Below are 21056 nucleotides of genomic sequence, written 5' to 3'. Positions count from 1 at the left end.
ACTATGGGGTGGCGTCTCATCTGTCCACGACTATTGTCCACGACTATGGGGTGGCGTCTCATCTGTCCACGACTATGGGGGGGCGTCTCTTCTGTCCACGACTATGGGGGGGGCGTCTCATCTGTCCACGACTATGGGGGGCGTCTCATCTGTACACGTCTATGGGGGGTTGTCTCATCTGTACATGTCTATAGGAGGTTGTCTCATCTATACACGACTATGAAGGGGTGTCTCATCTGTCCACGACTATGGGGGGGGCGTCTCATCTGTACACGACTATGGGGGGGTGTCTCATCTGTACACGACTATGGGGGGGGGGGCGTCTCATCTGTACACGACTATGGGGGGGGGCGTCTCATCTGTACACGACTATGGGGGGGGCGTCTCATCTGTACACGACTATGTTGGGGCGTCTCATCTGTACACGACTATGGGGGGGCATCTCATCTGTACACAACTATGGGGGGGCGTCTCATCTGTCCACGACTATGGGGGGGGGGGGGCGTCTCATCTGTCCACCACTATGGGGGGGCGTCTCATCTGTACACGACTATGGGGGGGCGTCTCATCTGTCCACGACTATGGGGGGGGGCGTCTCATCTGTCCACGACTATGGGGGGGGCGTCTCATCTGTACACGACTATGGGGGGGTGTCTCATCTGTACACGACTATGGGGGGGGGCGTCTCATCTGTACACGACTATGGGGGGGGGGGCGTCTCATCTGTACACGACTATGGGGGGGGCGTCTCATCTGTACACGACTATGTTGGGCGTCTCATCTGTACACGACTATGGGGGGGCATCTCATCTGTACACAACTATGGGGGGGCGTCTCATCTGTCCACGACTATGGGGGGGGGGCGTCTCATCTGTACACAACTATGGGGGGGGGTCTCATCTGTACACGACTATGGGGGGGCGTCTCATCTGTCCATGACTATGGGGGGGCGTCTCATCTGTCCACGACTATGGGGGGGCGTCTCTTCTGTCCACGACTATGGGGGGGGCGTCTCATCTGTCCACGACTATGGGGGGCGTCTCATCTGTACACGTCTATGGGGGGTTGTCTCATCTGTACACGACTATGGGGGGGGGCGTCTCATCTGTCCACGACTATGGGGGGCGTCTCATCTGTACACGTCTATAGGAGGTTGTCTCATCTGTACACGACTATGAAGGGGTGTCTCATTTGTACACAACTATGGGGGGGTGTCTCATCTGTCCACGACTATGGGGGAGGGCGTCTCATCTGTACATGACTATGGGGGGGGGGGTGTCTCATCTGTACACGACTATGGGGCGGCGTCTCATCTGTACACGACTATGGGGGGGGGGGGCGTCTCATCTGTACACGACTATGGGGGGGGGGGCGTCTCATCTGTACACGACTATGGGGGGGGCGTCTCATCTGTAAACAACTGTGGGGGGGCGTCTCATCTGTCCACGACTATGGGGGGGGCGTCTCATCTGTCCACGACTATGGGGGGACGTCTCATCTGTCCACGACTATGGGGGGGGCTCATCTGTCCACGACTATGGGGGGGGCTCATCTGTCCACGACTATGGGGGGGGCTCATCTGTCCACGACTATGGGGGGGTGGTGTCTCATCTCCCCACGACTATTAGGGGGTCGTCTCATCTGTCCACGACTATGGGGGGGGGCGTCTCATCTGTCCACGACTATGGGGGGAGGGGCGTCTCATCTATACACGACTATGTTGGGGCGTCTCATCTGTACACGACTATGGGGGGGCATCTCATCTGTACACAACTATGGGGGGGGCGTCTCATCTGTCCACGACTATGGGGGGGGGGGGGCGTCTCATCTGTACACAACTATGGGGGGGGTCTCATCTGTACACGACTATGGGGGGGCGTCTCATCTGTCCACGACTATGGGGGGGCGTCTCATCTGTCCACGACTATGGGGGGGCGTCTCTTCTGTCCACGACTATGGGGGGGGCGTCTCATCTGTCCACGACTATGGGGGGCGTCTCATCTGTACACGTCTATGGGGGGTTGTCTCATCTGTACATGTCTATAGGAGGTTGTCTCATCTATACACGACTATGAAGGGGTGTCTCATCTGTCCACGACTATGGGGGGGGGGCGTCTCATCTGTACATGACTATGGGGGGGGGTCTCATCTGTACACGACTATGGGGGGGGGCGTCTCATCTGTACACGACTATGGGGGGGGGCGTCTCATCTGTACACGACTATGGGGGGGCGTCTCATCTGTAAACAACTGTGGGGGGGCGTCTCATCTGTCCACGACTATGGGGGGGGCGTCTCATCTGTCCACGACTATGGGGGGGGCTCATCTGTCCACGACTATGGGGGGGCTCATCTGTCCACGACTATGGGGGGGGCTCATCTGTCCACGACTATGGGGGGGTGGTGTCTCATCTCCCCACGACTATTAGGGGGTCGTCTCATCTGTCCACGACTATGGGGGGGGGGCGTCTCATCTGTCCACGACTATGGGGGGTGTCTCATCTGTCAACGACTATGGGGGGAGGGGCGTCTCATCTGTCCATTACTATGGGGGGGGGGTGCGGGGCGTCTCATCTGTACACGACTATGGGGGGGTCTCATCTGTTCTGAACTATGGGGAGTCGTCTCTTCTGTACACAACTATGGGGGTATCTCATCTGTCCACGACTATGGCGGAGGTTGTCTTATCTGTCCACGACTATGGAGGGGCATCTTATCTGTACACAACTGTGGGGGGGTGTCTCATCTGTACACAACTGTGGGGGGGTGTCTCATCTGTCCACGACTATGGGGGACGTCTGATCTGTACACGACTATGGGGGGGCTCTTTATCTATCATGAATATTGGGGGGGTGTCTCATCTCCCCACGACTATGGCGGAGGTTGTCTTATCTGTCCACGACTATGGAGGGGCATCTTATCTGTACACAACTGTGGGGGGGTGTCTCATCTGTCCACGACTATGGGGGGGACGTCTGATCTGTACACGACTATGGGGGGCTCTTCATCTATCCATGAATATTGGGGGGTATCTCATCTCCCCACGACTATTGGGGGGGTCTTCTCATCTGTACACAACTCTGGGGGGATGGGGGATGTCTTATCTGTCCATGACTATGGGTGGGCGTCTCATCTGTCCACGACTTTGATGGGGGGGGGCGTCTCATCTGTCCACGACTATGGGGGGGTGTCTCATCTGTCCACGACTATGGGGGGGCGTCTCATCTGTCCACGACTATGGGGGGGGCATCTCATCTGTCCACGACTATGGGGGGGGGTCTCATCTGCTCTGAACTATGGGGAGTCGTCTCTTCTGTACACGACTATGGGGGTATCTCATCTGTCCACGACTATGGGTGGGCGTCTCACCTGTACACGACTCTGGGCGGGGGGCATCTTATCTGTCCAAGACTTTGGGTGGGCGTCTCATCTGTCCACAACTATGGGTATGGGGGGTGTCTCATCTGTACACAACTAACAGGGGCTTCTCATCCTTCCATGACTATGGGGGCGTCATCTGTCCACAACTATGGGGGGAGGAGGGGGCGGTGGAGTCTCAACTGTACACGACTATGGGGGGGGGCATCTCATCTATCCACAACTATGGGGGGCGTCTCATCTGTCCACGACTTTCGGTGGGCATCTTATCCATGACTATGGGAGGTGTCTCATCTGTCCACGACTATAGGGGGCATCTCATCTGTACAGGACTATAGATGGCGTCTCATCTGTCCGCGACCTTGGGGGGGCATCTAATCTTTTCATGACTATGGGGGGCGTCTCATCTCTCCACAACTATGGGGGGTGTCTCATCTGTCCACGACTTTGGGTGAGCATCTTATCTATCCATAGCTATGGGGGGTGTCTCATCTGTACACTACTATAGGGGGCGTCTCATCTGTCCACGACCTATAGGGGGCGTCTCATCTGTCCACGACCTATAGGGGGCGTCTCATCTGTCCACGACCTATGCAGGGTTGTCTTATCTGTACACGACTATAGGGGGTTGTTTCATCTATACAAGACTATGGGCGGCGTCTCATCTGTCCACGACTATGGGGGGCATTTTAACTGTCCACGACTATGGGGGGCGTCTCATCTCACCACGACTATGGGGGGCGTCTGATCTGTACACGACTATGGGGGGGGGGGGGTGGCGTCTCATTTCTCTACGACTATTGGGTGGTCGTCTCATCTCTACACGACTTTGGGGGGGGGCGTCTTATCTGTCCAAGACTATGGGTGGGCGTCTCATCTTTTCACAACTATGGGAGGTGTCTGATCTGTACACAACTAACGGGGGCTTCTCATCCTTCCACAACTATGGGGGGGGGGGGGGGTGGAGTCTCAACTGTACACGACTATGGGGGGCATCTGATCGGTCCATGACTATGGGGGAGCGTCTCATCTATCCACAACTATGGGGGGCGTCTCATCTGTCCACGACTTGGGGTGAGCATCTTATCTATCCATAGCTATGGGGGGTGTCTCATCTGTACACTACTATAGGGGGCGTCTCATCTGTCCACGACCTTGCGGGGGCATCTAATCTTTTCATGACTGGGGGGTGTCTCATTTGTCCACGACTACTGGGGGGTGTCTCATCTATGCCCGACTATGGGGAAAGGGGGGAGGGGGGGTTCATCTTATCAGTCTAAGACTATGGGGTGTAGTCTCAACTGTGCACTACTAAGGGGGGGGGGAGGCGTCTCATATGTCCACGACTATAGGGGGCGTCTCATCTGTCCACGACTATGGGGGGCGTCTCATTTGTTCACAACTATTGGGGGGTGTCTCATCTGTCCACGACTATGGGGGGGGGGTCTCATCTGTCCACGACTATGGGGGGGGGCGTCTCATCTGTCCACGACAATGAGGTGGTGTCTCATCTGTCCACAACTATGGGGGGGTGTCTCATCTGTCCACAACTATGGGGGGGTGTCTCATCTGTACACGACTATGGGGGGGTGTCTCATCTGTACACAACTAACGAGGGCTTCTCATCCTTCCATGACTATGGGGGAGTCATCTGTCCACAACTATGGGGGGGGGGTGGAGTCTGTCCATGACTATGCGGGGTGTCTCATCTATGCCCGACTATGGGGAAAGGGGGGGGGGGCGGTCATCTTATCAGTCTAAGACTATGGGGTGGAGTCTCAACTGTACACTACTAAGGGGGGGGTGGAGGCGTCTCATCTGTACATGACTATGGGGGGGGGGGGGGGGTCTGCCGCCTTGTAATCATGCTTGAAGGGAAGCATGATGGAATTAATGTGCTGTTTCAACCAAGTCTGATTGGCTCTGCCCATGTGGGGTGAAAGGAAGCTGCAGCAGGATGAAAGACGGGCTATGGGGGAGGTGGAATCAAGCACAGCACTGATTGGACCAACTCTCAGCCAATCGGTGCTGAATATACTGCATATATACTGCACTGCCAACTGCCCATGAGTGCACCGCAGAGGAGGAGGAGCGCCGTGAGGACTGAGAGGGCAGTACATGTGGGGGTGCTGATTACTGAGGGACAGAGGAGTGGGGGTTGGGAGAAGTCTGCAGGGACCGCCCCTATGACTCTTTTCCCTGTTTCTGAATACTTTGTAAAGTCTGTTCTCTTTACGCTGCAGCATCCCTGATAGAACCTCCATGTCTGCCGTGTGGCTGTCAGGATGTTGTGCTGCCGGCAGTTCTGGCATCATAAAACAGCTGCCCTTTAATCTCTCCTCTAATCTTTCCCCTTCTTGTTTTGTGCAGCTTTTATATTGTTTAACCCTCATTTCCTTCTGGTTCTACAACACCGGATCCTCTGCTGAGATCCGTCTATAAGAGAATTCATCCTCGCTGACCCGTGAAGGTTGGAGAAGGACAAGAGCAAGATGGCGGAAAGTATATTAAATATCACCCTAGAGATACTCTTCCAGCTTACTGGAGAGGTGAGAGATTCTGATGATGTCACTGGAGAGGGGAGAGAGTCTGATGATGTCACTGGAGAGGGGAGAAAGTCTGATGATGTCACATTACATCATTCTTATCTATGGCTGAAGTTTGAAGTTGTTAGAATACAGGCTGATTTGTATCCAGCTTTCCCAGGCTCCGGCACGCATGCGAAGCGAAAGCTCAAATCACAACCTCTTCCATTCCAACGCACGCCAGAGCTCTACAATATGCATACAAAGGCACTTAAATGCTGCCCCACCAATTTTCATGGGCATTGGACCCGATTTATGAATAAATACAGTCTGTCTTGTAGTATTATGGTTTCTTGTAAAACAGACAAGGCTGAACTGATAAATTGTAGATTTATTCTAAAAAAAGGTCCAGCAGTGCAATATGTACAAAGGTCTACAAGGAAAAAGGTTGTTGCATGGGAGCATAAGGAATACAACATGAATACAGATTTCAAATAAACAGGAGAAATTAAAAGAAAGTTACCAGGTTAGGATTTCGGGTCCAATATCTGTTGGTGGGATCCAGAAACTCGCGGACCATCCATATGCCGCAGCATACCCCCATAATGGATTATGAGTATAGAAAGGGTGCATCATTGGGGTATAATGGGCTAAATAAACATAAGTTTCCAAAGATTGCCAAAGGCAAAAGATGGTCTGATGTTTATACCCTCCCAAAAGAGAATATATAAAATTATATACTTTATTCTCATTTATGCGCTCAAAACAGACAATTTTAAAGTGTCTTTAAGGTATAGGTGGCTGAACTAAATCCTTAGTGAGTGCATAAAAAATGAGGACAGTTGTCTTTAGCCACTAATATAATCACACAGCATGCAATGTTTGGGGAAAGGACGTAACTGTTGGCAACCGATAATGGGGTGCACAGGATGTCAGTTACTAGAGGTGTTGCATGTTTTGTAGACTAGGCTTTGGGATGGCTCTACCATGCAGAAAAAGGAGAATAGATCACTAGTAGTAACTGACACCCTGTGCGTCCCATTATTGGTTGCCAACAGTTACGTCATTTCCCAAACACTGCATGCTGTGTGATGATAATAGTGGCTAAAGACAATTGTCCTCACAGTCTGCCTAGCAATATATATTCAGTTCTTTTATGGAATCAGTAAGGATTTAGTTCAGCCACCTATTCCTTAATTTTAAAATGTCTTTGTCTGTATTGAGCTCATTGTTTATTCGTTCAGTTGCTTACGACTCTTCTTGACCTCGTGGACCAGCCCATGCCTGAGCTTCCTGTCGACTGTCACCACCCAAAACTCCACCAGTGTCCAGTCTGTCACCTGGAGGATATCATTCAACCATCTCGCCCTTGGTCGGCCTCTCTTCTTTTTGCTTCCACTTTTCCCAACATCAGCATCTTCTCCAAGGTCTCCTGTCTTCTCATTATATGGCCAAAGTACTTCGGTTTTGCCTTTAGTATCCTTCCCTCCAGGCAGCAGTCTGTCTTTATTTCCTGGAGTATGGACTGGTTTCATCTTCTTGCAGTCCGAGGCACTCTCAGCATTTTCCTCCAAACACTACAGCGCATATATGTCAATAAAGTATATAATTTTATATCATTCTCTATAACCATAAGGCCATCTTTTTGCTTTTCGCCAATTTTTAGAAATTATGATAACGGATGAGGTCACTGAAGAGGTAAGAGTTTTTGATGATGTCACATTACATCATTCTTATCTATGGTAATAGCAGATGATGTGACTGGAGAGGTGAGAGATTATGATGATGTCATATAACATCATTCTCATCTATGGTAATAACTGATGATGTCACTGGAGAGGTGATGGACTCTGGAAAGGTCTGCGGTGATATTTTCTTAAAGGGGTTGTCCCGAGGCAGCAAGTGGGGTTATACACTTCTGTATGGCCATAATAATGCACTTTGTAATATACATTGTGCATTAATTATGAGCCATACAGAAGTTATAAAAAGTTTTTTACTTACCTGCTCCGTTGCTAGCGTCCTCGTCTCCATGGTGCCGACTAATTTTTGGCCTCCGATGGCCAAATTAGCCGCGCTTGCGCAGTCCGGGTCTTCAGCAGTCTTCTATGGAGCCGCTCGTGCCAGAGAGCGGCTCCGTGTAGCTCCGCCCCGTCACGTGCCGATTCCAGCCAATCAGGAGGCTGGAATCGGCAGTGGACCGCACAGAAGAGCTGCGGTCCACGAAGACAGAGGATCCCGGCGGCCATCTTCAGCGGTAAGTATTGAAGTCACCGGAGCGCGGGGATTAAGGTAAGCGCTCCGGTAAACTTCCTTTACTTCCCTGCATCGGGGTTGTCTCGCGCCGAACGGGGGGGGGGTTGAAAAAAAAAAAAACCCGTTTCGGCGCGGGACAACCCCTTTAATATCTCCCCATATACAGGATTACACAGTAGTGAAGAGGGTCTCTAGTGATGGCCGTCGGGCCCCTATGTGTGATAGATGGGAAAGACCCCTGAGCCCAGTTTCGGGGGACCCACCTAACCCCCTGTTACATCAGGACATCAATGTACAGAAGATTCTAGAACTCACCAACAAGATGATTGAGCTGCTGACTGGAGAGGTGACGCTGCAGGGAATGCTGGGACATTATACAGTAACAGCACTGGGGGCTTCTGGGTGATGACTGTATATTGTGTTGTCAGGTTCCTATAAGGTGTCAGGATGTCGCTGTCTATTTCTCCATGGAGGAGTGGGAGTATATAGGAGGACACAAGGATCTGTACAAGGAGGCCATGATGGAGACCCGCCAGCCGCTCCCATCACCAGGTAATAGACAGGTCTAAATCCACGGGGACTTTATTATCTGTATATAAAGAATGACTTCAGTGTCCGTCTGTGTTTCCTGCAGTTCCATCCAGTAAGAGAAGAACCCCAGATAGATGTCCCCGTCCTCTTCTTCCACAAGACCATCAGGTAGATGGAGATGTCCCTCTGATCTGTAGAAGGCTGTGAAGCTCTTGTCTTCAGTCTTATTAGATGTCTTCTCCTTGTGTGATGAGGCCGGTGGAGATGGCAGAATTACCGCTGACCAGAGACATTACATCTTGTCTGGATCTTCTCCCAGTGTTCTGGCGGTGGAGACTGCTGGTGGGAATAAGGAGCCAACAGGTTGGATTTATATCTATCTGCTCCTTTATTTCCCCGAGACAAGCAGCAGATGTGTCTGGTAGACGCTGATCTCCTCCACTGAGACAACCTGCAGCGTGTCTAGCCATGCCGGATATACAAGTGTATGAGGATCCTGCGGGGTCATTGAGCCGCCATGTAATATCTATGTCCGGCTTCTAGACCGGCAGCTATGTGGCTCAGATAACTACTCCTGTCAGGTCATCATGTCATAAAACATTCCACACGACTTCTCCAACCATCTGCTGACTTCTACAATATTTGTCTCACAGCTTTTGTATGAGGATGAAGATCTGACCGATATTAATACTACAGATATAAATGTGAGGGGCGATCAGCGGTGTAAAGAGGAGATTCCTACAGGTAACCACCCAGGTGAGTAGTAACCACTAAATACAGCAGAGAAGATGTGATCTCCGAACAAACGAGCTTCCATAACCTTCCCCTGTATCACTGGCCTCCTAAGTGGCCTATTGGTGTAGTATTAGGCTGCCTGTCCCCGCGCTTTTGCATTGTGTTCCCCTTGGCGGTACTCCGGCCGTGAGAAACGCAATGCACGCTTTCATAGTAACATAATAACATAGTATGTAAGGCCGAATGAAGACATTGTCCATCTAGTCCAGCCTGTCTATCCTACTGTGTTGATCCAGAGGAAGGCAAAAAACCCCAAGGCCAGAAGTCAATTAGCCCTTTTGGGGGAAAAATTCCTTCCCGACTCCCTAATGGCAATCAGTCCATGGTGAGACTATCTGTCAGATCCGTCTGCCGACTCCTGCTCCCGGGAAGCATCTCCCGCGGCGGAGATTCGATGCAGGATACAGCAACGCCCATTGACAGGCAGCCTTAGCTGATTATGATCTCTCAACTGCAATCAAATCTCCCTTTTCACTGGGACCCCGGGTCACTGGAGTATCTTGGTGTCCGTTTAACTGATTCTTAGACATTATACACCCCAAACTTTCCTCCTCTCCTTCAGGAATGCCGGCTACTTCTAGAAAGCCAGAACCGGTACCACATGCCATGGATAGGGAGAGTTAACGCTCAGAAAATGATGTTTCTTCCCAAACTCTTGTACTATTTTTCACAGCCCTGCCTGTTCTGGTCCCAGAATATATCCTGAATACCAGAGTTTTGTGTTCCACTCTGTACAGACATAGACTGAAGGCAGGACTGCAAGACCCAAATCTACTAAAATACTATCAAACAGCCCAGGTGGCTCCATTGTCTCTCCTGCACTCCAGTAAGAATACTCCCCTCTGGTCGGTCATCCTTAGAGGCCATAGAGGTCCATCCTCTTACTATGGAATCCATCTTGTAGAACCCACCGATAAATAGACCCCCCATCACTAACCCAATAACAAAACATTATGTGGACCTTTGACCCTTTCAGTCAACCCCACGTGAATGGATATAGCTGATCCCGTTGGTGGGGGAGGCCCAGAAAGCCCTTGTGAGAGGTCTGCTGATTGCTTTGGGTTCCAGAACTAAAAAGAGGATGCTGAAAGAGATAAACTTGGTGAAATAGCAAAACTAGAGCAGACAACGAAGCTTTCCCCAAATTCAGCTAATATACAAAAGCTGACTGAGTTGAGGAGGGACTTGAGACAATGTCTGGAATCCAAATTTAATTAAACACATCTGCACCTAAAGCATATAGTTCATGCACAGGGCAATCGGGGAGGTAAATTCATGTCCTCTTTGCTCGAAAAAGCAAGGGCAAAAATGTTTTCAAGTCCATTAAAACTCAGACAGGAGGATTGGCCACTTCCTCTAATGAAATTGCTAGTGAATTTCAGAAGTTTTACTCCCACTTCTATAATGTAAAAGGTCCGACCACTGCCCAAGAGGATCTGAGAACTAGTCAACAGATAAACTCTTGTTTGCAACATATACGCCTGCCGAAACTAGCAGATACCCTAATGCCACCTGTCGCCCAAACAGAGGTGGAGAATTTATTGAATTCATGTCCCCCAGGCAAAAGTCCAGGTCCTGAAGGACTAACCCTAGTTTAATAGAAATCTTTTAAATCCATCTTGGTTCCACGCCTAACGGAGCTCTTCCATGCGCTCCTAAGGGGAGAGGTCCTATCGAACAGGCACAGGCCCAGGAAGCGCATATCACTCTGATGCATAAAGAGAACAAGGACCCTGAGCTATGCGGAAGCTATAGGCCGATATCCCTGATTAACTTCCATATCAAGCTTTGGGCTAAGCTGCTAGCTAAGAGACTTGAAGACAATGTTCCCAACTTGATAGATGGGGAACAGGCCGGGTTTGTCCAGGGGAGGGACGGTAGAGGCAACTGCCATAGGCTACTCCATGCAGACCGCTATGCTCAGCGTCATGGCATCCTCCTAGCCTTGGTGGGTACGGACGCGGAAAGGGCTTTGGTAGAGTGGAATGGAGATATGTGGAGAAAGTCCTTCTTCATATTAACATTCCTGCCGCTTTTGTCTCCGCCATCTTCTCTCTGTACGCAAAACCATACGTGAGGATTAAAATTAACGATATTCTTTTCCCACTATCTGACATTTAGATTGGGACCCGTCAGGGATGCCCTCACTCCCCAGACCCTCTGTATTATAGCTCCAGAGCCCCTGCTCCAGAGGGTTACACAAGACCCGGACATCAGTGGGTTAAAGTGCGGGAAAAACTCGCTAACCGCTGCAGCCTTCACCGACGACATTACCCCCATAACAGTGTGTCGGCCGCAGATGCCCCCATAACAGTGTGTCGGCCGCAGATGCCCCATAACAGTGTGTCAGCCACAGATGCCCCATAACAGTGTGTCGGCCGCAGATGCCCCCATAACAGTGTGTCGGCCGAAGATGCCCCCATAACAGTGTGTCGGCCACAGATGCCCCATAACAGTGTGTCGGCCGCAGATGCCCCATAACAGTGTGTCGGCCGCAGATGCCCCATAACAGTGTGTCGGCCACAGATGCCCCATAACAGTGTGTCGGCCACAGATGCCCCATAACAGTGTGTCGGCCACAGATGCCCCATAACAGTGTGTCGGCCGCAGATGCCCCATAACAGTGTGTCGGCCGCAGATGACCCCATAACAGTGTGTCGGCCACAGATGCCCCATAACAGTGTGTCGGCCGCAGATGCCCCATAACGGTGTGTCGGCCACAGATGCCCCATAACAGTGTGTCGGCCGCAGATGACCCCATAACAGTGTGTCTGCCACAGATGCCCCATAACAGTGTGTCGGCCGCAGATGCCCCATAACAGTGTGTCTGCCACAGATGCCCCATAACAGTGTGTCGGCCACAGATGCCCCATAACAGTGTGCCGGCCGCAGATAACCCCATAACAGTGTGCCGGCTGCAGATGCCCCATAACAGTGTGTCGGCCGCAGAGGGCCCCATAACAGTGTGCCGGCCGCAGATGCCCCATAACAGTGTGTCGGCCGCAGATGCCCCCATAACAGTGTGTCGGCCGCAGATGCCCCCATAACAGTGTGTCGGCCGCAGCTGCCCCCATAACAGTGTGTCGGCCGCAGACGCCCCCATAACAGTGTGTCGGCCACAGATGCCCCATAACAGTGTGTCGGCCGCAGATGCCCCCATAACAGTGTGTCGGCCGCAGATGCCCCATAACAGTGTGTCGGCCGCAGACGCCCCCATAACAGTGTGTCGGCCACAGATGTCTATTCTGTTAAACATTTTTGCACACCATTTGGTTTAAAATTTTCTTTCTTTCTTCCAACTAAAACTTATGTGCATCTTATGGTCCGAAAAATACATTATATTGTTGAAAAATAGTACAAATCTGTTACTTCTTAGCAGATGACGGTGCCGAGAGCTCAGAGGGATGTCTGATATCTGCAGACTGTAAAGTAGAAGATTGTGGTATCACACAAGATACAGATGAAGAACCTGCCATTATCCCAGATATCCCCTCAGCCCTTCACAGCAAAGATCCATCATCTGATCCTCTTATACAGATCCCATCTACTGATTCATCACAGACTGCTGAGCAGAAAAAAAGTCACAGGAGGAATGCTAAACCTCAAGGAGATCCTACAAGGGAGAATCCATTTTCATGTCCAGAATGTGGGAAACATTTTAATCAGAAATCAAATCTTGTTTCACATCAGAGAATTCACACAGGGGAGAAGCCGTTTTCTTGTTCAGAATGTGGGAAATGTTTTACTGTGAAATCAAATCTTGTTCAACATCAGAGAACTCACTCAGGAGAGAGGCCATTTTTCTGTTCTGAATGTGGGAAATGTTTTAAAGGGAAATCACATCTTGTTATACATCAGAGAATTCACACAGGGATGAAGCCATTTTCATGTGCAGAGTGTGGGAAATGTTTTTCCTGTCAAACACATCTTGTTATACATCAGAGAAGCCACACAGGAGAGAAGCCATTTTCTTGTTCAGAATGTGAGAAATGTTTTATGTCGAATTCAGCGCTTGTTATGCATCAGAAAATTCACACAGGAGAGAAACCATTTTCATGTGCAGAATGTGGGAAATGTTTTACTCGTAAATCAGTTCTTGTTTTCCATCAGAGAACTCACACAGGAGAGAAGCCATTTTCATGTACAGAATGTGAGGAATGTTTTAAATGGAAATCGGATCTTGTTATACATCAGAGAATTCACACAGGAGAGAAGCCATTTTCATGTGCAGAATGTGGTAAACTTTTTAGTCAGACATCAACTCTTGTTTCACATCAAAGAAGTCACACAGGAGTGAAGCCATTTTCTTGTTCAGAATGCGGTAAACATTTTGCTCTTAAATCACGTCTAGTTAGACATCAGAGAAATCACACAGGGGATAATTCATTTTCATGTTCAGAATGTGGAAAATGTTGTACTCAGAAAGCAGATCTTGTGAAACATCAGAGAACTCACACAGGGGAGAAGCCATTTTCTTGTTCAGAATGTGGCAAACATTTTACTGTGAAATCAAACCTAGTTAGACATCAGAGAACTCACACAGGGGAGTAGCTATTTTCATGTCAAGAATGTGGGAAACGTTTTGCCCAGCAGATATATTGTAGTGGATATACACTATCTATACTTCAGTGACAGTGGACATACACTTTCATATAGCTGTAGCAGACCTTCTCCCTCATATATCCTTTATATACTAAACATTCTTTATCTTCTATATACCTATGACAGTATTTTTCCATCCCTTGTTTACTTGCACACATATATATATATCTCTCTTTATATATCCACTTCCTCATACAAGAATATACAGTGAAACTCTCTGTTTCCCAATTCCTAGCAGACTTTAGCAGGACAAGCCAGATACACGAAACCACAGTCTTAACATTACCGCTTTTAGCAAACACACTAATCAGCATAGGCAGTTTACGGGAAATTCATGCAAATAATTACAGGAAATTTATGCTAATAATTCAAGTCAGAACCTCCAATCATACCGGACCATCCACACGTGGTACCAAAGACAACTCGCTCATCCCATCTTGCCCCCTCCTGACTGATACCATGTGACGGGCAACGCCAAGAACAACAGATGACCGGATGCAGGAAGGACCTTAAAGAACTTATCCAATTGTCTATCCATACGTTTTATCTATGCAATCTTTGGCCTGCCCATAAAGGGCAGATATGTTAAACTCTATAAAAGAGGCTATGTGCCCACAAATAAAGCAGAAATGAGGAAGTTTTCATTTACTGAACTTGTGTCAGTGTGATTGCTTCAGGCTGTGCGCACAGCCTCATAACATCAATTTTTGAAGGATGCAAACATTCCTATTGATCACGCTGTGGACCCCCAAAGGTCATCCATGACAATATCTCTTTAGGCACCAGGAAATTCACACGGGGAAGTAGCTAATTTTTCTTCTCTAAACTAGTTTTATTGACGAATAGTACAAAATACTTGTATTCTGTAACTGTGTGTCATTCTGATCAATGCTGTGTTTCTGAAAATATTGTGTAGAATTATGAGTGACTTCTGAAAGTTGCTAATGAGCACCTGCTTGGATCATTTTTGGATCTATCATTAATTAAAAATTAATTTGTCGAAAATCCCAAGTATACATAAGAATACATGTGACAAACTCTGAAAATTGGATTTTCCCAGAAAACATCACTATTATTTTTATGTTCAGTATTTTTTATTGAAAAAGACAGAACAACATGATATCCACAGACAATCATTAGGTAGTGCAACAAGAAAATATAATCAGATTAACCAAGAAATTACAGGAGGGGTTTGGGAAGGTGCTGGAAAAGGGGTGGAGGGATGTTCAGAGTAGTGATTCCAAGGTATTGTCTAAGATAATATACCAACGCTTCCACTTGCACAGTCTTGTTCACAATTTCTCTGCAGTGTCTCTATTATGTTCTGGAGGCATTACATGCGCTGATATAACTATGCCATGGGTGCCAGGTTGAATTATATGCTTGAAGCCTTTCATTTTGATGGCACAACTTTTTTCATATTTACAGTGTTCTGAGATTTAGTTCTATAATCATCTGGATTTTTGGTGGTTCCAGGGCTTTCCACCATCTAGATATGGAAAGTTTTACTGAAATGACAACATGAGCTACTACCTTCCTGAAATCCATAGGGAAGCTTTCTATTCCCAATAGAAACAAGGCTAGTTATGGATTCAGTATAGTTTTTATTCATGTAAATCCAGTTATTAAGTTAAATACCGATTTCCAGAGGTTAAAAATTAGCAGACACCCCAAAAATGTGTAAAACGGATCCTCTCCCTCTGCATTCTCTCCAGCTAGAACGGGAGGTCCCTGGAAAGTAATCCCCTCCTAGTAATTACTTCTATTCAGCTGGCACATGATGAACTCTTCAGTGCCCAATATAGAGCCCTGGACCACTCTGTGGGGGAAAATGTGTAGTTTAGATCTTTTTCCCAATTGAGGATATGTGCTCTTTTCAATTTTTCTTCATCCTCTTTTTCTCCGTTGAAAATATCATTAAAAAATCTCATTGTGCATTTGCTTTGAGGTGATTTAATTGCAGGCTCATAGAGGTATTTAGGTATGCTGAGGGTTAGATCTGGCTGGTTGGATATACAATTTCGGATCTGAATGTATTTATATCTGTCTGAGTTGGGTTATTTTGAATTCTGTAGTAGGGTTTCATAAGTCTTCAGGGTTTTATTTTCCATGACATCAATTAGTTTGATTCCTCGGGTCCTCCACACTTCCGAGGAGAAGCCTGGAATCATGAAGTCGAGGACACCTACAGGGTGAGGTATCTGATGCCTAGGGGTGTGGGAATTGGTCACCTGGATAAGAGATATATAAGTCTCCAGTGAGGTTCGAATAGTCAGGCATATAGGCCTTGGTATTTTTGGCTTTACAGAGGCCGCTAGAGAAGAGTGAGTACAAAAATGCTCGGATGTTCGTTATTCGAGTTGAGCTTTTTGTAATATTCGAGAGCTCTATTCGAGTAACGAACCCCATTAAAGTCAATGGGAGATCCGAGCATTTTTGTATTTGACCCACCCGGTGCCGAGCTTTTTATATTTTTTTCCTTTTTTTCCCTCTCTCTCTCTAATGGACAATATCTTATTTACTAAACCAGTGGTGGCGAACCTATGGCACGCGTGCCAGAGGCGGCACGCAGAGCTCTCCCTGCTGGCACGCGCCCCATCGGCCGCTCACCACTTGCCGGCATTCACAAACAGCACTGCTAGCCGCGCTGATCCCGGCACACACTGACTTCAGCGTGCAGCTGGAATCCCTCTCCCCCCTGCACCGACGTCTCCTACTACTTGGTTCCGCCGGGAGGGGGGAGGCTTCCAGCAGCGTGTGTGTCAGTGTGTGTGCCGGGAGCATATTAACACTTTCTTCCCCACTTCTGCAGCAATTCCCAGCAACCTGATTGGTTGTTTGGGTTGGCTGATTCACCAAACAACCAATCAGGTTGCTGGGAATTACCTATTGAGGCAGAAGTGGGTACGAAAAAGTTAATATGCATGCCGGACCATGCTGACCAGAAGAGGAGCATCAGCTTCCAGTAGAAGGCGGAGGAGGAGGAGGTAAGTATGTGGGTCTTGGGAGGGGCACTGTGGGGTGTCACTACTGCACTGGGGGGCCGCTGGGGGGTGTCACTATTGCACTGGGGGGCCGCTGGGGGGGTGTCACTATTGCACTGGGGGGCCGCTTGGGGAGTGTCACTATTGCACTGGGGGGGGGGGGTCGCTATTTCACTGGGGGGCCGCTGGGGGGGTGTCGCTATTGCACTGGGGGGCCGCTGGAGGGTGTCACTACTGCACTGGGGGGCCGCTGGGGGGGGTGTCGCTACTGCACTGGGGGGCCGCTGGGGGTGTTGCTACTGCACTGGGGGCTGCTGTGGGGTGTCAATACTGCACTGGGGGGGCCGCTGTGGGGTGTCACTACTGCACTGGGGGGCCGCTGTGGGGTGCCACTACTGCACTGGGGGGCCACTGTGGGGTGTCACTACTGCACTGGGGGGCCGCTGAGGTGTGTCATTGTTGCACTGGGGGGCCGCTGGGGGATGTCATTGTTGCACTGGGGGGCCGCTGGGGGGGTGTCACTATTGCACTGGGGGGGTGTCACTATTGCACTGGGAGGCCGCTGGGGGGGTGTCACTACTGCACTGGGGGGCCGCTGGGGGTGTCCCTAATGCACTGGGGGCTGCTGGGGGGTCTCCCTAATGCACTGTGGGCCGCTGGGGGGGGGGTCACTATTATTGCTGTGGGGTGGGGGACACTATTACCGCTGGGGCCGCTGTGATGTGGGGGTCACTATTACTGCTGGGTGGGGGTTACTATTATCGCTGGGGGTGCTGGGGGTGTGTGTCACTATTACCGCTGGGGGGTGGGGGTCACTATTACCGCTGGGACTGCTGTGGGGGGTCACTATTACCGCTGGGGCCGCTGTAGGGTGGGGGGTCACTATTACCGCTGGGGCCGCTGTGGGGTGGGGGTCACTATTAACCCTGGGGCTGCTGGGGAGTGTCACTATTACTGCTGGGAGGTGGGGGTCACTATTACCGCTGGGGCTATTGTGTGGTGGAGGTCACTATTATCGCTGTGGGGGGTCACTATTACCGCTGGGGCCGCTGTAGGGTGGGGGTCACTATTACCGCTGGGGCTGCTGTGGGGTGGGGGTCACTATTAACCCTGGGGCTGCTGGGGAGTGTCACTATTACTGCTGGGGGGTGGGGGTCACTATTACCGCTGGGGCTGCTGTGTGGTCGGGGTCACTATTATCTCGCTGTGGGGGGTCACTATTACCGCTGGGGCCGCTGTGATGCGGGGGTCACTATTACTGCTGGGGCTGGGTCACTATTACCGTTGGGGTATGTTTACATGTGGCGGAAATGGGCAGGGCTGTTTCAAAATAGACAGGGTGCAGATTTTGACTACTTTTTGGATGCAGAAATGCTGCAGAATTTTCCACAGAAATTTCCTCTGAGGACATTCTGCAGTATTTCCGCATCTAAAAGCAGTCAAAATCTGCATACTGTCAATTTTGAAGCGGCCCTGTCCTTTTTAGAATGACGGGGGTAAAATCATACATGGTGATAAGCCCCGCCCCCGACGTGTTGGCACTTTGCGATAAATAAGTGGGTTTTAGGTTGCGGTTTGGGCACTTGGTCTCTAAAAGGTTAGCCATCACTGTACTAAACCCTTGGCGGAAGGTGCAGAGTATAATGGATATCACCCTATAGTCCAAATTTTTGCAACACTGTGAAGGTAAAGCTTCAGTGGATTCTGTTGAACTTCTTCTCCAGGTCCAGCGTTAGGAGCAGAGAAGGCATTTACAGATCCTTCCCCTTGAAAATAAGATTGAGGGCTCTCCTCGTGCCATCGGAAGTTTGTTTTCCATGGACAATGCCCAATCATTGAACGAGAATTTTAGTGTACATTTTTGTATCATTATTTAATAGGGATATGGGTCTAAAGTTAACTGGGGAATAGGGGTCCTTATCTAGTTTGGGATGGTTACAATTGTGGCTTGCAGCATCTCTATTGCAAGGCTTCCTTTTTTCATGGGCTCATTAAATATTCTTGTTAAATGGGGTGCCAATTCAACCTGATAATATTCTCCTGAAAAACCAACTGGTCCCGGTGCTTTGTCTTTTTTATTCCTGCTGTTATTTTTGAGGTTTCTTCTATGCTAATAGGATCGTTTAAATATTTCAATTGATCCTGATCAAACAAGGGGAGGTTAATGCTTTTCAAGAAAGTGGCTACATCTTCCTCGGTCAGTTGATGCGTCAATGGGTCTTCTTTAAGATATAGTTTAAATTTGTTAAATGCTTCCGCTATCTCTTGAGGGTTACTGATTTTGTACTTCGAGTGTGGATCCATCAGGTCGGGTAGTCTAGCTTTTATGTGTTTCTACTTAACTTTGTGCACCAGAAGCTTGCTGCACTCATTATGGTCTGAGTAGTAAGTTGCATTTGATAACCGTATTTATTTAGCATATTCACCTATTAAAAGGTCTCTGACTTCGTGTCTAGCTTTTAGAATATCTCTGTGTAACGTGTCAGTTGGATTGGATCTTAGTCCTGACTCTCTTTTTTATCTGAGACAGTAGGGTGTCTAGTTTTTCTTTTTTGTATATGGATCCTTGTTGTATCAACATCCCCCTTATCACTGCTTTGTGGGCGTTCCTTGGAGTAAAGCAGTCTTCTTCTTGGGAATTGTTGTTTATAAAGTATTCTTAGATGCTTATCTTTTTTTGTAGTTTGGGAGTTTCAGGAGAAGAGTGTGATTGCGCCATACTTTATTGGTGTGGAATGTGGGAGATAGTGTAAGGGTTGATAAAATAGGTGCGTGATCAGACCATGTAGTTGTTCCTATCAGGGCTTTGGTACCTCTGGGTAACATGAAGAAATCTAGAAGGAACATATCAATCCTAGAGAATGTTCTGTATCTTGTGGAAAAGAAGAAATATTCTCTAGAGCTTGCATTAAGATTTCTGAAAGAATCGTAGAGGGGATAAGGTGGGTGCAGACATCCTGCCCTGGTTGCTGCTATCCAAATCTTAGTCGGAGATTATATTAAAGTCTTCGCAAACCACCAAGTTCCCTTTATGTATTTTTTTGTTTTCCTCATTACTTTGTTAAGGAAACTTTATTTGTGAGGCGTTTGGTGCATATACACTAACGATTGTCATTGCAGACCCATTAATTTTACAGACCAGGACATAATAACTGTCCCCCTCATCCACCATTGAGTCAATGATCTGAAAGTCCATTGAGTCCTTAAAGGGGTTGTCCCGCGAAAGCAAGTGGGTCTATACACTTCTGTATGGCCATATTAATGCACTTTGTAATGTACATTGTGCATTAATTATGAGCCATACAGAAGTTATCAGAAATTTTTCACTTACCTGTTCCGTTGCTAGCGTCCTCGTTTCCATGGAGCCGTTTAATTTTCTGCGTCTAATCTTCTTTTCTGAATGGGGCCGCTCGTGCCGGACAGCGACTCCTTGTAGCTCCGCCCCGTCACGTGCCGATTTCAGCCAATCAGGAGGCTGGAATCGGCAATGGACCGCACAGAAGCCCTGCGGTCCACCGAGGGAGAAGATCCCGGCGGCCATCTTCAGCAGGTAAGTAAGAAGTCACCGGAGCGCGGGGATTCAGGTAAGCGCTGTCCGGTGTTCTTGTTTAACCCCTGCATCGGGGTTGTCTCGCGCCGAACGGGGGGGCTGTTGAAAAAAAAAAAACCCGTTTCGGCGCGGGACAACCCCTTTAATAGCTATAAGTGCTCCCGATTTCTTATGGTGAAGCTGGCTTGCGAAAATTTGGGAGAGCTGGATTTTTCAAAATGGGTTTGTTGAATGCTATGAATACTATGTCTGCTCTATGAGCCATTTCCTCTTTTCATAAGGCCGTATGCTTATATGGAAAATTGATACCTCTCACATTTAAAGATAGGAAAGCTACACTCATGATATTTCTCTATTAGATATAGAGGGGTGCCATCTCTCGTATGGCCTTGTGGAAAGAGGCAATGTCTCATGGAGCAGACATGGGAAAGTTGCC

At 48.9% G+C, this 21056-nt stretch overlaps 2 protein-coding genes across 3 annotated transcripts in view; both read left to right on the top strand.

The window, feature by feature from the left end:
• The window catches only part of LOC136628683 (zinc finger protein 420-like), a 312230-nt gene that overhangs the window by 111174 nt on the left and 180000 nt on the right, over nt 1-21056 (top strand). The window lies entirely within an intron of this gene.
• The window catches only part of LOC136627285 (gastrula zinc finger protein XlCGF57.1-like), an 83366-nt gene that overhangs the window by 1207 nt on the left and 61103 nt on the right, over nt 1-21056 (top strand). Inside the window, exons 2-7 of one of the 2 annotated variants that reach the window (XM_066602269.1) lie at nt 5782-5926; nt 8325-8504; nt 8587-8710; nt 8793-8857; nt 9343-9445; nt 12861-14849. In XM_066602269.1, coding sequence (XP_066458366.1) covers nt 5870-5926; nt 8325-8504; nt 8587-8710; nt 8793-8857; nt 9343-9445; nt 12861-14035 — 1704 coding nt within the window. In that variant the 5' untranslated portion in view covers nt 5782-5869 and the 3' untranslated portion in view covers nt 14036-14849. Of the gene's footprint in view, nt 1-5781; nt 5927-8324; nt 8505-8586; nt 8711-8792; nt 8858-9342; nt 9446-12860; nt 14850-21056 lie in introns of those variants that run through there. The other variant, XM_066602270.1, reaches the window with a different exon arrangement.

The sequence above is a fragment of the Eleutherodactylus coqui genome, chromosome 5, assembly GCF_035609145.1.
Source record: "Eleutherodactylus coqui strain aEleCoq1 chromosome 5, aEleCoq1.hap1, whole genome shotgun sequence".
NCBI lineage: Eukaryota > Metazoa > Chordata > Amphibia > Anura > Eleutherodactylidae > Eleutherodactylus > Eleutherodactylus coqui.
This window is presented reverse-complemented; position numbering and strand designations above follow the sequence as displayed.